The sequence below is a fragment of the Zootoca vivipara genome, chromosome 4 (assembly GCF_963506605.1).
Source record: "Zootoca vivipara chromosome 4, rZooViv1.1, whole genome shotgun sequence".
Classification (NCBI taxonomy): domain Eukaryota; kingdom Metazoa; phylum Chordata; class Lepidosauria; order Squamata; family Lacertidae; genus Zootoca; species Zootoca vivipara.
This window is the reverse complement of record NC_083279.1, coordinates 48536448-48549966: the sequence shown is the minus strand read 5'-3', so window position 1 is coordinate 48549966 and position 13519 is coordinate 48536448. Positions and strand designations below refer to the sequence as shown.

Here is a 13519-nt window from a genome sequence, read left to right as displayed (position 1 = left end):
GGCCAGCATCCACATGCCCCTGCTCCTCGCCAGCCTGGCCGCGATGGGCTCGCTCGCCTCTCTCTCGGCACGGCAGCCGCCTCTCCCGCGGCTCGTCCCCGGCGAGGGGAGCGCGGCCAGCGGGCAAAGCAGCAGCTCCGTCCAGCTCTGGGCGCCGCTCCCAGGAGGAGGGCGAGGGCGGCCAAGGGGCGCCGCCGGCGCCGCCGGCGCGTCGGGGGTCGAGCGAGGGGGCTGCCCGCTGCTCTCCTTCAGCGCCTCGCCCCGCTGCTCCCACAGGCGGCCAGCTCAGGTGCGCCCGGCGCAGCCCCGCCACGCGCCCGCCGCCGCAGCTTCGCCCGAGCAGGTCCACAGGTGGAAGGAGGAGCACAACGCAGCCCGGCAGCAGCAGCAGCGCAAGGACAGCCGACCCTGCCCGGTCATATCCGGCCCGGGCTCTGCAGGACGAAGGCAGGCAGGCAGGCAGGCAGGCAGGCAGGCTGGCTGTCAGGTTCCCGACGCGCGCCCCGGCTTCAGCCACCGCTGCCACAGCCAGGCAGCGAGCAGGCAGGCAGGCGCATCTTCGCTCTCCTCCCGCTGGAATCGCACTGATCCCTCGCCTAACCTTGGCTGCCTCCGAGCGGAGCGCACGAAAGGGTTAAGTCTCTCGCCAGCCAGCCAGCCGGCCGCCTCCCTCCGCCGCAGCCCTCGCTGGGCTGCTCTTAAAGCGGCGGCCCCAGGGCAGCCGAGACGCAGCCTGGGAGGGGGAACACGAACGGCGAGAGAGCCACGGATCGCGTCCCTACTTTGGAAACCTGGGTTTCCTGACGTTTGGGAAAGTAGCGGAATTTAAAGTAGAAATAGCGGTTCTTGGAGAACCGGAAAAAGAAACTATAATGTAGTCCTATGTGTGTCCTGATAGAACAAGGATAGAAATTTAAATGATGGGGAAATGCATGAGTATAGGCAGGACTTATGTTGGGGGGGGCAGGCTTTATATTACGGGGCGGGGAGGCAGAACAGAGTTATCTGTGACGCAATTGGCCAGTTAGTTAAGTATTTTTATTTATATACAGTACTTCTTTGGGGGGGGGGGAGCTGCACCTCTGCAACCCCCTGGCTACGCCCATGGGAAAATGTGGCATACTCAGGATTTGGAGTCCTCTTATCTCAGATATTTGGTATAAGAGGATTATAAAGTGTTTGGATGCTTCACAAGAAATAGCACTGAACAGAAATGTGTGAATGAAATATTTTGTCGCAACCCCCTTTTAATATGAACACATGGCCAGGTCCAGACTACAAGAGAGTGCCTGTTCCTTTAAGAGTTAAATAGACTGGGAAATGGTTGCCTCATCACAGTGCAAAGGTAGGATGGGAAGGAAAGGGGCAAAATCTTCATAGGCTGTGGGATTTCCAATCCTAATTGGATGCAACCCTGAGTGTGAATTGTTTTCACTCGGCCAAAACAAAAATTTCCAGATCTTGGCAAAAGTCATAAAAATTAACAAATTTTATTCCAGGTGGACATAAAAATTAACAAATTTAAAACAAAAACAACAAAAATCAGATCAAATTATTTTCATTCTTGCTTATTCAAGATTAGATGGCCATCTACCGCCAAAGAATCAAACAACCTTGATGTATTTTTCATTAAGAACATGAACCGACTGTCAGAGGATGTATGTAATTTAAGTTGCAATTCTCCGCACATTTATCTGGAGATTACACCTGTGTAGGTTTGAGCCTGTAAGTAGCCTCCCATAAAAGGGCTTTGCTTGATTTTCTTCAAGTCATGACTATCTAGACAGGGCCCAGAACATACTCAGCCAACCCAGGGACAGCAGGTTGACAGCAGAGGTGATGGACCCACACCCATCAGTCCCAGCCAGGATAGCCAATAGTCAAAGATGATGGGAGTTATGGTCCAGCCATATGTTGAGGACCATAGGTTCCCCATCCCTGGCTTATAGGAGCATAGCTGTTTTAAACCATGACAGATAGCTTGACCAGCATAATTTGCTCTGGTAGGCAATGGCACTCCAGCAGAACATGACGAACCTGCTGGATCGGGCCAGTGGCCCATCTAGTCCAGCATCCAATTCTCACAGTGACAGCCACATGCCTGTGGGCTCCTTCCCAGAGCAAGGAAATTCACAACTGCAGTGTCTTGGGTCAGTGTGCATCTAGCAGGGAGACCCGTATCTCTGCTCAGTGCATTACGATCACATGAGTAGAGTGGGTTCAAAATCCAGTTCTCCATTTAGGCGTAGTTTAGATAAATTAAAATCAATACAAATCTGAGGTTCTGCTCCACTAACAAAAATCCTGGCTACGCCCATGCAGTTCTCCCCACCTTGCATACTGTCCTCTGCATTCTCTACCTAGGAGGAAGCAAGAGGAGCGAAATGTTCCAAAATATTAAGGACAGATTATCATGGGGAAACTAAGGATGTGGCTAGTTTCAATTTTTTTGGCCCTTGTTCAGCTGGATGCCATTAAACAACAGTTCAGTCAACATGCTTAGTGTAAACCAATAGGCCAGTTCACACAATCAGCTCACCACCAGCACCTCAGGAGTGTTCAGGGGCTGCCACCACAGCAATTCCATGGAAATGCCGCTTCTGGGAACCATCATCTTTATGTGTGGACAGTGGGTACATCTGGTTACTAGAATGACTAGGCTGTGCCTGCATACATGAACGAAGCAGCATATTCTATTTCAGATGTGAATTACACTTGGAAAATCTTAGATGTTAGTAATTTATAAATTCACTTGCTCTGAAACCCCTTTATCAACCTCATGCCACTTTCTTCCTCCAAAAATGTCTAGGTAATTGAAAATGTCAGTCATTACACTTTTCTGCTCTCCGAGCGTTCATTGTTATGCTGATATTTTCAGAGAGTCGGGTTATCAAGGGTGTTGCAGAAGATTTCTAACTTTATTTCATTCTGTGTGGAGGACGGTGACAGGTACTCTGCTACCCTGCAGATGTATAAAATCATGGGAAATTTCTAAGCTGCTGAAATGTGTTGTGCCATTTGTAGCTGGGGAACTCTTGCTTGCTTTAGATCTGCATGTCTTCGGGGAAGATTACATGATCATCTCCTCTCACCTATATCTACATAGTGATATATATATAGCTATGTGAGGCTCTTCTCCAGGTGAATGATGACAGGTCGTTACTAGAGAGCAGGCCTGTTCAGTGGTGGTGCCCCCATTATGGGATGCCCTTCTCTGAGGGGCTCACCTGTTATCTACACTGCAGTCTCTTCAGCACCTACTAAAGACCTTTTTAATTTACCCAAGCTTTGACATTTTCTCCTCTTCAGTTTTCAGTGCTGGCATTAGTTAACCATATTGATTTTACTCTATGTTGATAGTTTTAGGATGTGTTAGATTTTGTTGTTTTTATATTTTTTGTATATTTAATGGTTTTAAGTTTTCATTGTAAGTCTCCCAGGTAACTTTTTTGTTACTGGGTAGCCTAAAATGTAGTAAGGAAGTTCTGTTGAATATTGATGGGGAAAAGGAATTGTTCAGTCAAACTGGGTGTTCATAAAGCCGAGGAGCAGGAATAGGAAGCCTATGGCCCTCCAGAGGATGTGGGACTCCACCTCCAATGGTCAGAGGGGCTGATGGGAGTTGGAGATGATCCACATATGGTGGGTCACAGCTTCCCTATCCCTTGTCCAGCTTACTAGAATTTCAGGGAGTTGGTCAGTACGAACATCAATAATGTTCGGGGAAGACCCTACCATTGGGCAGAGGGAGATGGTTGCCTCAGGCAGTTGATGCTGGGGGTCATGAAAGGGTCATGAAATTGTTAGCTATTTAATTTATTATGATAAGTCACTTAGTGGGATTATTGTTGCGCTGGCAGAACATTGTTGTTCAAGGGAAAACACATTGCCAAAAATTGTTGTGCAACTTGGTTAGGGCTATGCAGAGAGGGGTGTAATTTGCTTTTCTGCCTCAGGCAGCAGAAAGTCGAGGGCCGGCCTTGAGAATTTTCATGACTGTTCAAAATATAAAGGAAATTTTTGTGTTTGACTGGCATGCAGAATGTTGCTTAATAACCTCTGCTGCTGGGGATTCATGGCAGCAGGCAAGGTGTCTCCTTTGTTTATATTCTTTTGTTCAGTTTGCCTCCCTACCTTGTTCTGCAAACAGCAAATGCAAGGTCTTAAAAATAGAAAACTGGTCAGGTTACACATGTAAGTTACACATTTTGGTCTCTGATATGCTGCATCTGCAAGGCTCTGCTCCCCAGGTTCTCTCCACACTCATAATTGCTCAGTAAAATTTGCTTCGGCAACAGAATTGAGAATTTAAATTATTTATCATTTCAGGAGTTTCCCCAAGTCTCCCGACTAGCTTAAAAAACATGAGGATTAACTCTCAAGTTATTATTGATTTCATAATATTTCCAGTTGAGGCCTTGCTCCAAGGGAGAAAATGTTACACAAGCCTCCACGTGTCTACTTAGGAGTAAGTCTCATTTACCAGTAGTTCAAATGAACTGACTGACAGGTGTGTGTAGAAGATGGGAGCCTTAAAAATGTTTTGGTTTATAAATCAAGGTCAGGTTCTATTATTAATAGTCCCTTTGAAACAGATTCTGCAAAATAGCAGAGTTAGTGGCTACTCTGCTGGAGTCTTAATGGGTCATTAAGGAAAACTAGTCATTAACTGCTGGTGTAAGCTTCCACATAGATATATTAAGTTAATCTAATGTCTTTTTTTAAAGTGCCTGGTTTTAACATTTTTAAAAACTTTGTTTCCCTTTGAATTTTTCCAAAATTAGCTTCAAAAAGCAAATAAGATTGCATATCATACAACAGCACAGATCATTCTATCTCTTTAGTACAGATTTGAATTTGTCTTTTACGGTACTATCCTATACATGTCTACTCAGCAGGAATTCAGTGGAATTTACCTCCAGATAAGTGGGTACAGGATTACGCCCTTCTTGTACTTCAAGTTTTTTCTTCTTCAGTCCAATTTCACTTTTGAATAAGCCAGGGTTACTTCTAGATGACTCATTCCTCCAACCTGTTTAATAAACAATTTCAGCTTTTAATTTGTAAAAAACCCTTTTACAATTCATAAGACAAATTAAGATCGAGTAGCACCATTTTTCCTGTCCACTGATTTATACGCTAAGATATGACAGAGAAGGAAAAGGTTTCGGGAGGGAGGAGGGGAAAAGCAAAACCAGGTACTAATTCTTAGTTACGAAGAAGGCCATCTAGAACAGAATGCCGAAAATTGCTCATCTTAAAGCAGAGCCAACTGAGTGACTCTGCTTCCTTTCACTCTCTTTGCTGCAGTTTGATGGAATGACTGCCATTGCAAGGTAACATTTGATGGAGGAAGAAGCCTGGTGGAGTTGACATTTCAGCAGAGCTTATGGATTGCCCTCCTTCCCGATTCTCCCTTGCTGCAGCCTGATAGAATGGCTTTTGCAAGACTATGGGGAGGTAATTGAAACAAAATAATAATAAAAAATCCTTCCAATAACACCTAAGAGACCAACTAAGTTTGTCATTGGTATTACAGAAGAAGTGTGCATGCACACGAAAGCTCATATCAATGACAAACGTAGTTGGTCTCTAAGGTGCTACTAGGGATGCAGGTGGCACTGTGGGTTAAACCACAGAGCCTAGGGCTTGCTGATCAGAAGGTCAACGGTTCGATTCCCTGCGACGGGGTGAGCTCCCATTGCTCGATCCCAGCTCCTGCCAACCTAGCAGTTCGAAAGCATGTCAAAGTGCAAGTAGATACCTTCCAAGCAGGAAGGTAAACGGCATTTCTGTGCGCTGCTCTGGTTCGCCAGAAGCGGCTTTGTCATGCTGGCCACATGACCTGGAAGCTGTACGCCAGCTCCCTTGGCCAATAACGCAAGATGAGCGCCGCAACCCCAGAGCCGGTCACGACTGGACCTCATGGTCAGGATTCCTTTAAGGTGCTACTGGAAGGCAATTTTTTATTTTGTTTTGACTACGTCAGACCAACACGGCTACCTATCTGTAACTAGAACTATGGGGAGGTAAGTTGAGGGACAGCCAATGGACCACCTGGTCTTTCAAATGTTATGAAATTTCTGCTTTCTTCCCCTTTATCTGGGGGTGGGAAATGCCAGATCCATTCTGATCAGGAGAAATGTGGGTGAACATTGTTGGTTGGCCTGAGGTAGCTATGGTTCTCCATAAGTCATCCTCCTTACACAGGTTTCCTGGACAGACACTGGCTGCATTCTAGGTGTTGGGTTCCAGGGACAGGCTAGGAATTGTCCTGGTATACTATCCCCCTAATTGCCTGGTGGATACCCTAAGTGAACTGTCAGAGCTGGTCTTGAGCATGGTGCCTTGTGTTGCTTAGAGACTTCACTATCTATACCAGTTCATATGGCCTTCATCGTAATCAAGGGTAGGATTCTGATGATCTGGTTTGAATACTAAGCCATTGTCACGATCAGGTCATTTAGAAATATGTGAACAATACTGTACCTCCCTGTGGGAGACCAGTGGGAGATCCCTGTGGGAGAACAATGTGGGAGACCAGTATGGATAGTGCGTCCCTGGAGGTTAATGGATCTGCTTGGTTTGCAGAATAATTTTGTGGGTTTAGGAGGTAGCAATGATTACTCTGTTGCCGTGTACAATAATAAGTAGACCACACTGTCAGGCAACAAAGCACCCCCCCCATCCCTGCAATTAGGAACATCAATTAGTTCAGTGACCTTTTCATAAACCAAATGTCCCCTTTTTAGAGCTCCATTGACTTCCAATGAGTGACTTACACAGTCTCTGTGTGCAGTTCAACATTGGATTAGAAATTTGTGGTAGCCATTGATTTCTTAATGGTTTTTAATATAAAGTGCAACTAGTAGGATTCCTATATGTCGGATCTATCAGAGCACATCAGCATCTGAAAGTAACTAGACATGCAGAAGAAAATAGACCTTTTTAAAAAAATAAAAAGTCATAAAATTGATAGCTCACAGAGCCAGTCAATGTGCCTGATCCCAGAAAAAGCTATTAAGCAACTGTGATTTACATGGCAGCAACAACATCTGCAAACTGGAAAAAAATTAATAAATCAGTGCTAAGTGCTTTAGATTACATCCTCTGTTGTGTAATGTGTGCATGAAATTAATGTTTTTAGGAATGTCATATAGCTGCAGGGCAGTGAAATTTATGTTGCCTCTGTAAGACTACAGTTGAACTGTCCACCTCAATCCTAAATACATATATTTGATTTTAATGGGACATACATCTTCCAAGTAAATTTGCTTTGGATGGCAGCCCAAGACTACTGAAGTGATAATATTGCTTGTATTCTAGCTTTTTCAGGGCAAGGGGGAGCACATGTGAACATCATGTGCCTGATATTATTATAACAACTCGGTACATTCCATTTTTGAGAATCCCCATCTGTCAAATGTTATCATATGTTACATCTTTAGAGCTCTCCCAAACCATCTTGTACTCTAAAACTCTCCATAGCAATGAATCATGAAAAGGCTGTACTGTTTTTGTACCTTATTAATTAAAACATTTACAGCTTGAGCTGTATTTATTTTTGACTAGCAAATGCTCTGCAAACTGTTAACTAACTAATCAGCTGTAAGATAAAGATGAGTCTTCAGGAGGAGAAATCTGGGCTTTGGGCACAATCATGGGGGGAGTGTGCCAGACAATGCTCTACAACATGGGTAGGCAAACTAAGGCCCAGGGGCCGGATCCGGCCAAATCGCCTTCTCAATACGGCCCACGGACGGTCTGGGAATCAGCATGTTTTTACATGACTAGAATGTGCCCTTTTATTTAAAATGCCTCTCTGGGTTATTTTCGGGGCATAGGATTTCATTCATACATTTTTTCTTCAAAATATAGTCCTGCCCCCCCACAAGGTTTGAGGGACAGTGGATCGGCCCCCTGTTGAAAAAGTTTGCTGACCCCTGCTCTACAGAGATGAGTCAGAGTGGAACAACAGGTCTCTCTCATTCATTTCAAAGGGGCTTGTAGAACTAATTGCCCCTCAAGATCTGGGGACTGGGTATAAGTGATTTAGCAGAAAACAATAAAGACCTTTAAAAATCATAGATCCCATAGGTTCACTTGAATTCCTTGACTCTAAAGCATTTTATGATCTAAAAAAAATAAAAATGCTTCAATCTGACTCCCCATTTCAATATCAGACGGGTGCTTCCAAACATGGATTATTTAGCTATTCTGCTTTAAGCTTCAAATGCAACAGCAATTCTGCTTCCAGAGCTCTGGTATCTAAATAGAATTATATAGCCGCTTTCCTACACCCCCAATGTGTTGGGAAGGTGTTAATATCCACATGAATCAGTCATTGTGGGGGCCCCCCACCCACTTTTCACTGTATAAAAGCTTCAGTTCTTTATCTCAGGTCAGAATCATGAATAGCAACACTGCATGTGACTAACTCAGGGTTGGAGGTGAGGCACAGAGATGTAAAAGAAAAATGGGAGAAATGGAAACATCTCTATCCCTCTTAGTACAGACAGCTACATGAACTTCAATGAACCTCATTTTATTGACCTTCTGCATGGGTACAAATAATAAATATAATAGATTAATGGAACGTGTTCAGAAAACTGACATCCAGTCACATTGTTGAACTGGCCAAAGCATTTTATTTTATGGCATTTAGTAATTATGTTTAATAACAGAGAAGCTTTCCATTCTCATCAAGTGGATTTATGCTCCAATCTGTTCATCTAGCCTTCACTGAGCACAAGGGGTGCTTGAAGATCCAGTTCGGGTTTATCTGTGGAACATCCGTTGATTAACTTCCAATTTATTTTCATACTTTTCCCACTGTTTCTTCTTTACTGCAGCTGAAATTAATTTCATAATGGCTGGAAGATAATGACCTTTCGCTATCCACTCATCAGTCCCTTCAAGTCGGATAAGGCACAGTGTGATGCATGTGTTATTGGTGACAAACCTTGGCATTATTTTATGGCTTCCACTATTTCATTGTTAATGCTTGACAATGCAATTATATATAGTTGATGATTTGCTTTGTGTTGCCTAGAAATATCTGCTTCAGATGGTACACATAACCTAACAGCAATAATGGCAAGCGCTCTTCTCGGTTTTTGATGACACAATTCTTAATACAAGTGAAGCCTTTTTCATAGGATTTGACTAGCTAAATAAAAAAATGCAATTGTTACTATTGTTGGTTATTTGAAATGTTTATACACCTACCTTCAATATCAAATTCCAGGGCAGTTTATAAATTATATTAAAACACCAGTAAGTCAAATCATCAATTCAGCAACCACTGTAGAATTTTTTAAAGCATATTACTAAAAGGTCACTTGCCAAAATAGATATTTAACTGATTGTTGTTATTCATTTCGATTTAAGTCTACCTTAGCCTAAAGTTTCAAGGCACATAGAGGTGCACCTCATTTGCACACTTGTCACAGCTGTTACTGAAAATTAAATAAAATAGATTCATGGTAAGTAAATAATAATAATAATAATAATAATTAATAATAATAATAATTTATTTGTACCTTGCCCATTTTGCTGGGTTTCCCCAGCCACTCTGGGCAGCTTTCAACAAATATTAAAAACAGAATAAAACTTCAAACATTAAGAACTTCTCTAAACAGGGCTGCCTTCAGATGTCTTCTAAAAGTGGGATAGTTGTTTATTTCCTTGACATCTGATGGGAGGGCGTTCCAAGTAGGTCTTTTTTAAAAAAATAAAAATATTTTTAAAATCAGGAGTAGGGGACTTTTATCACCCTGAAGGCCACATTCTCTCAGTCAAGGGAAAGCTCCCAGGGGGCAAATGTCAGTGGTGGGTGTGGCTGGAGGAAAATGGGTGTGGTCAGAGGCAAAAGTGGGTGGAGCAATGGGTGTGATGCCTGCCTTTGTACAACAGCCGACGTTCCAACCATGCAAAAGTTGGAAGTTTCAGCACACTCACACCCATCTCTTCACCCAGGCAAGCAAGTTGTTATTACTGCTCAAGGACAGTAATTCCAGCCAGGCAGAAGCTCTTGAGGATATGGAGCAGGGTCAGTGACGGGTGCAGCCTGGGAGAGAGTCTCAAATGCTGGATGGGAATACCTTGAGGGCCATCCTCAACCCTTGGACCCGAGATTCTTCATCCTAGTTTTAGATCCTCTCTGCTGCCTTGCTTAGCTTGCATTGCTATACTAAACAGCTGCAACGTTAAATAAAAAAATTCCTTCAGTAGCACTTCAGTAGCTGCAACGTTAGTAAGAGATAAGGAAAGCAACTAAACCTGTGAGCTTAGCTTTCCTATAGAGGCTGGACAATAGCCAAGGGGCCGCAGCAAAACCATCCGCAGTCAGCGGTGTGTCTGTCTCCTTGCCTGAAGGGACGTTAGCATTAAAGTTATTAACTAGAGCAGTCAGCCTGGCAGCTGGCTATGCGAAGCAATTTATACCATTGTAAATGGATTAGTGAAATGTAATTTCTGTTAACATTTCAGTTTCAATTATTTCAAATAGATGTTCAGTTAGAAATGCTAAGGAATTGTTTTGATGCTTTTTCTGGATGTAAACATTAAATATACACTTATAGCCTTTTCTGTGTTTGTGCGTCCCCGTGTGTGTGTGTTTCTGTTGTGTGGTGGTTTTTTTGGGTGCTGCCCTCCTGAAAAGCGGCCCATTCTTGACAGTGGGAAGTAGAGGGAGGCAGATGACGCCTTTGAAAGATGCAGCACATTATACTAATCAGGGGAACGTATAGATTTGAAATGTCTCTAGGAGCAGAGGAAAGCCTGTGGCTGTTCTTATCCTACATGCTCAGCTGGTGTATTTTGACATGAAGAGCCTGGGGGTGTGCATGAGATACCAGGAGCGTGACTTCACCACGGTCTGTGTACAGGGAAAGAGAGAAAATGTTGCCTCTTGGAAGAGGCTCTCTGGATTTTCTTCAAGGATGGTTAATTAGTCCACGTCACTACCAGCTCAGAAGGCATTAAACTATCTTAAAGGGATTTCAGCAACCTCACCTGATTTCCTTTAAAAAAAAAAAGCATGCTGCAATTAACCAATAAGGCATGACAAAGAATATGACCATCGGCACAGAATAATCACTTCCTTGGGGTAAAGCAGAAAATGAAGAACAGATGAGTACTTTGAATTCCCTAAGGGAGTGATTACCCCATGATAGCTGTAGCTACTGGAGAGGCCAGAGAGCTATTACAAATTGTTTTGCTTTCATGTAAAATATGTATTATTTAAGGGACTTAACTGTGTTCATTGCTAGCTGCCATTTTGCATTAGAACCAAAATGCAGCAGGGACCACTAAAACGCTTGAAAGTTCCCCATTAGGGCTTGGGGGGGTGGGTTCAGTTCCACTTCTTATTTTACAATCCTGCAACACTGGGTATGCGAACCTAAATGGGAGCAGGCAAGAGAAGTAAAGAAAGAGGTGAGGCCTCAAAATGGTGCCTTAAAAACTTGAAAATGATATCATTTCTTATCAAACACTGAAGAGCTGAACACATTTTGGTTGATGGTGACCTTCTCTGGGAGCAATTAGGTTCTGCTGCTAAGGTCTTGCAGTCATGGCAGCATCTCTCATCCTCTGGAAAAAAGGGGGTCTTCAAAACACATTGGACTTTTCAGATTTTTTATTTTTTAAAAAATGGACTGTATAATTTGAGATGGGATTTCTCAGTGATAGTGGCCTGACTAAGGAATTCCCTTCCCTCTTAGATCTGGCAGCAGCAATCTTGGTGTGTTTTAAGTGAAGGCTGAAGAATGGCTTGTTCACTCAGGCTTTTGATGACTATTTCCACATGAACTTATTTCTTTATGTTATTACCTGTGTATTTCTTCTGCTTATTATGCTTGTGATATCTGTTGTTAATTTTGAATTTTAACTGCAGCCTTCTGTGTTGCAGAATAAGTAACAAATATTTAAATTAAAATAAAGCTTGATTTTTAAAAATCAGGACCATTTGGAGGCCTCACCTCTTTCTTTCCTTCTTTGAATATGCAAACTTAGCACTTCTCAAAAATTCTATCCAAGACAGTATTTAAGGGTAGGAAGGGTGTTCAAATAGCCCAGCAAGACATGCCAAAACACTGTCTCATTTGGAACTAGTTTACTGTAGTTATCACTGATTCAAAGGGTGGAGTATGGAAACAATGAGATATGTTGTGTGTTTTTTATCCAGTCCAACCTCCCCATAAATCTCTCTTAGTCCAGGCTTCCTTTCTTGCCGCGTCAACAATCCGACACAAACCAGCACCATTTTGGAAGCCTCGGATCATATTCAGTCCTCTTCCAAACTTAAACTTTGCACGAGTCCAGCTTTTTGGCGGGAACAGCTGTTTAACATGATGTATAACCTCTTATGATTGACTTACAGCTTTCCTCGTCCTTTAGCTGATCTCTGCAATCTAAACCCACACAGGAAAAATGGATTGTGTTAAATCTTGTTTGATGCTTATCTCAGAAGCTGCGACAAAAGATAAAAGAGAGAGGAAAACATCTAGAAGGACTGTTGAAAAGATCGGGACTAGGGTGGATAACAGCAAGATTTTGATATTAGGATTAGGATGGCAGTGCTAACAGTGATCTAGAATCCCAGGACTTTGGAGCATGGGGAGTCTGATTTTTTTTTTTTAGGATTTGGCATAATATTTGGCTTAATTGATATGTATATGTATAATTGGATATAATTGAAATAATTGAATTGTGTTTTTTATTGGGAAATTTAATAAAAAGTATTTTTTTTAAAGAGAGAGAGAGAGAGAGAGAGAGAGAGAGAGAGAGAGAGAGAGAGAGAGAGAGAGATGTTGTGTGGGAACTGAACAGAAGAAACCTACCTGGGAGATGTAGTCTGGCAACATCTGGAGAGCTACCATTTCCCCATCCCTGTCCACAACATTCCACATCATACTGGAATGTCCACAACATTCCACATACAGGACTCAGAAAGCATATCTGGGAAACAGCCCACCAGTCCCAGTGAAAGCTGGTGGCGTGTTTTATTTGGGTTTTTGTTGTTGTTAATATTGGTTACTGTGTGTTTGAATTTGGTACTATTTACATACATTACATCTGCACTACCAAGTTATAGCTGTGGAAGGAGGAGTACAAGTAGGAAAGTTCTCTGCTGAAAATTGACCCCCTTCTGTGGGGTAAAGTCTTGGGAAAGTACCATGGACAGCGCCGGAGACTGGCCATGGATGGGAATGCAAAAGCTGAACCAACAAATGCTTTTGTTATACCATAATAGTTTGCATAAAAGGCAGGCTTATGCCACTTTTCGATTTGAACCTTTGCTGCCTTTTGGGGAGGGGAGGAGGAGGGAGGCTCACCATTTCCTCCTCTGTTGCCTACTAAACGGCCCAAGACTGCTGCTCATGCCTCTTTCTTAGGCATCCTCTTGAGATGCAATGCTCTTGCAAACATTAGGCTCCTGGTTCCCAGTGGAATCGAGCCAGTGCTTTGTAATGGAGCTATCATTTTGCTTTAAATCTATTCCTTTATTCTTCTA

At 43.0% G+C, this 13519-nt stretch overlaps 1 protein-coding gene across 1 annotated transcript; it reads left to right on the top strand.

The window, feature by feature from the left end:
* Positions 1-43: 43 nt before the first annotated feature.
* LOC132592003 (uncharacterized) lies at positions 44-829 on the top strand. The gene has a single exon (XM_060273675.1). It carries the CDS (start codon positions 44-46, stop codon positions 827-829), a length of 786 nt encoding a protein of 261 aa, XP_060129658.1.
* Positions 830-13519: the final 12690 nt, after the last annotated feature.

Coding starts and splice junctions, on each gene's coding strand:
- LOC132592003 (XM_060273675.1), top strand. CDS start 44: ATGGGCTCGCTCGCCTCTCTCTCGGCACGGCAGCCGCCTCTCCCGCGG.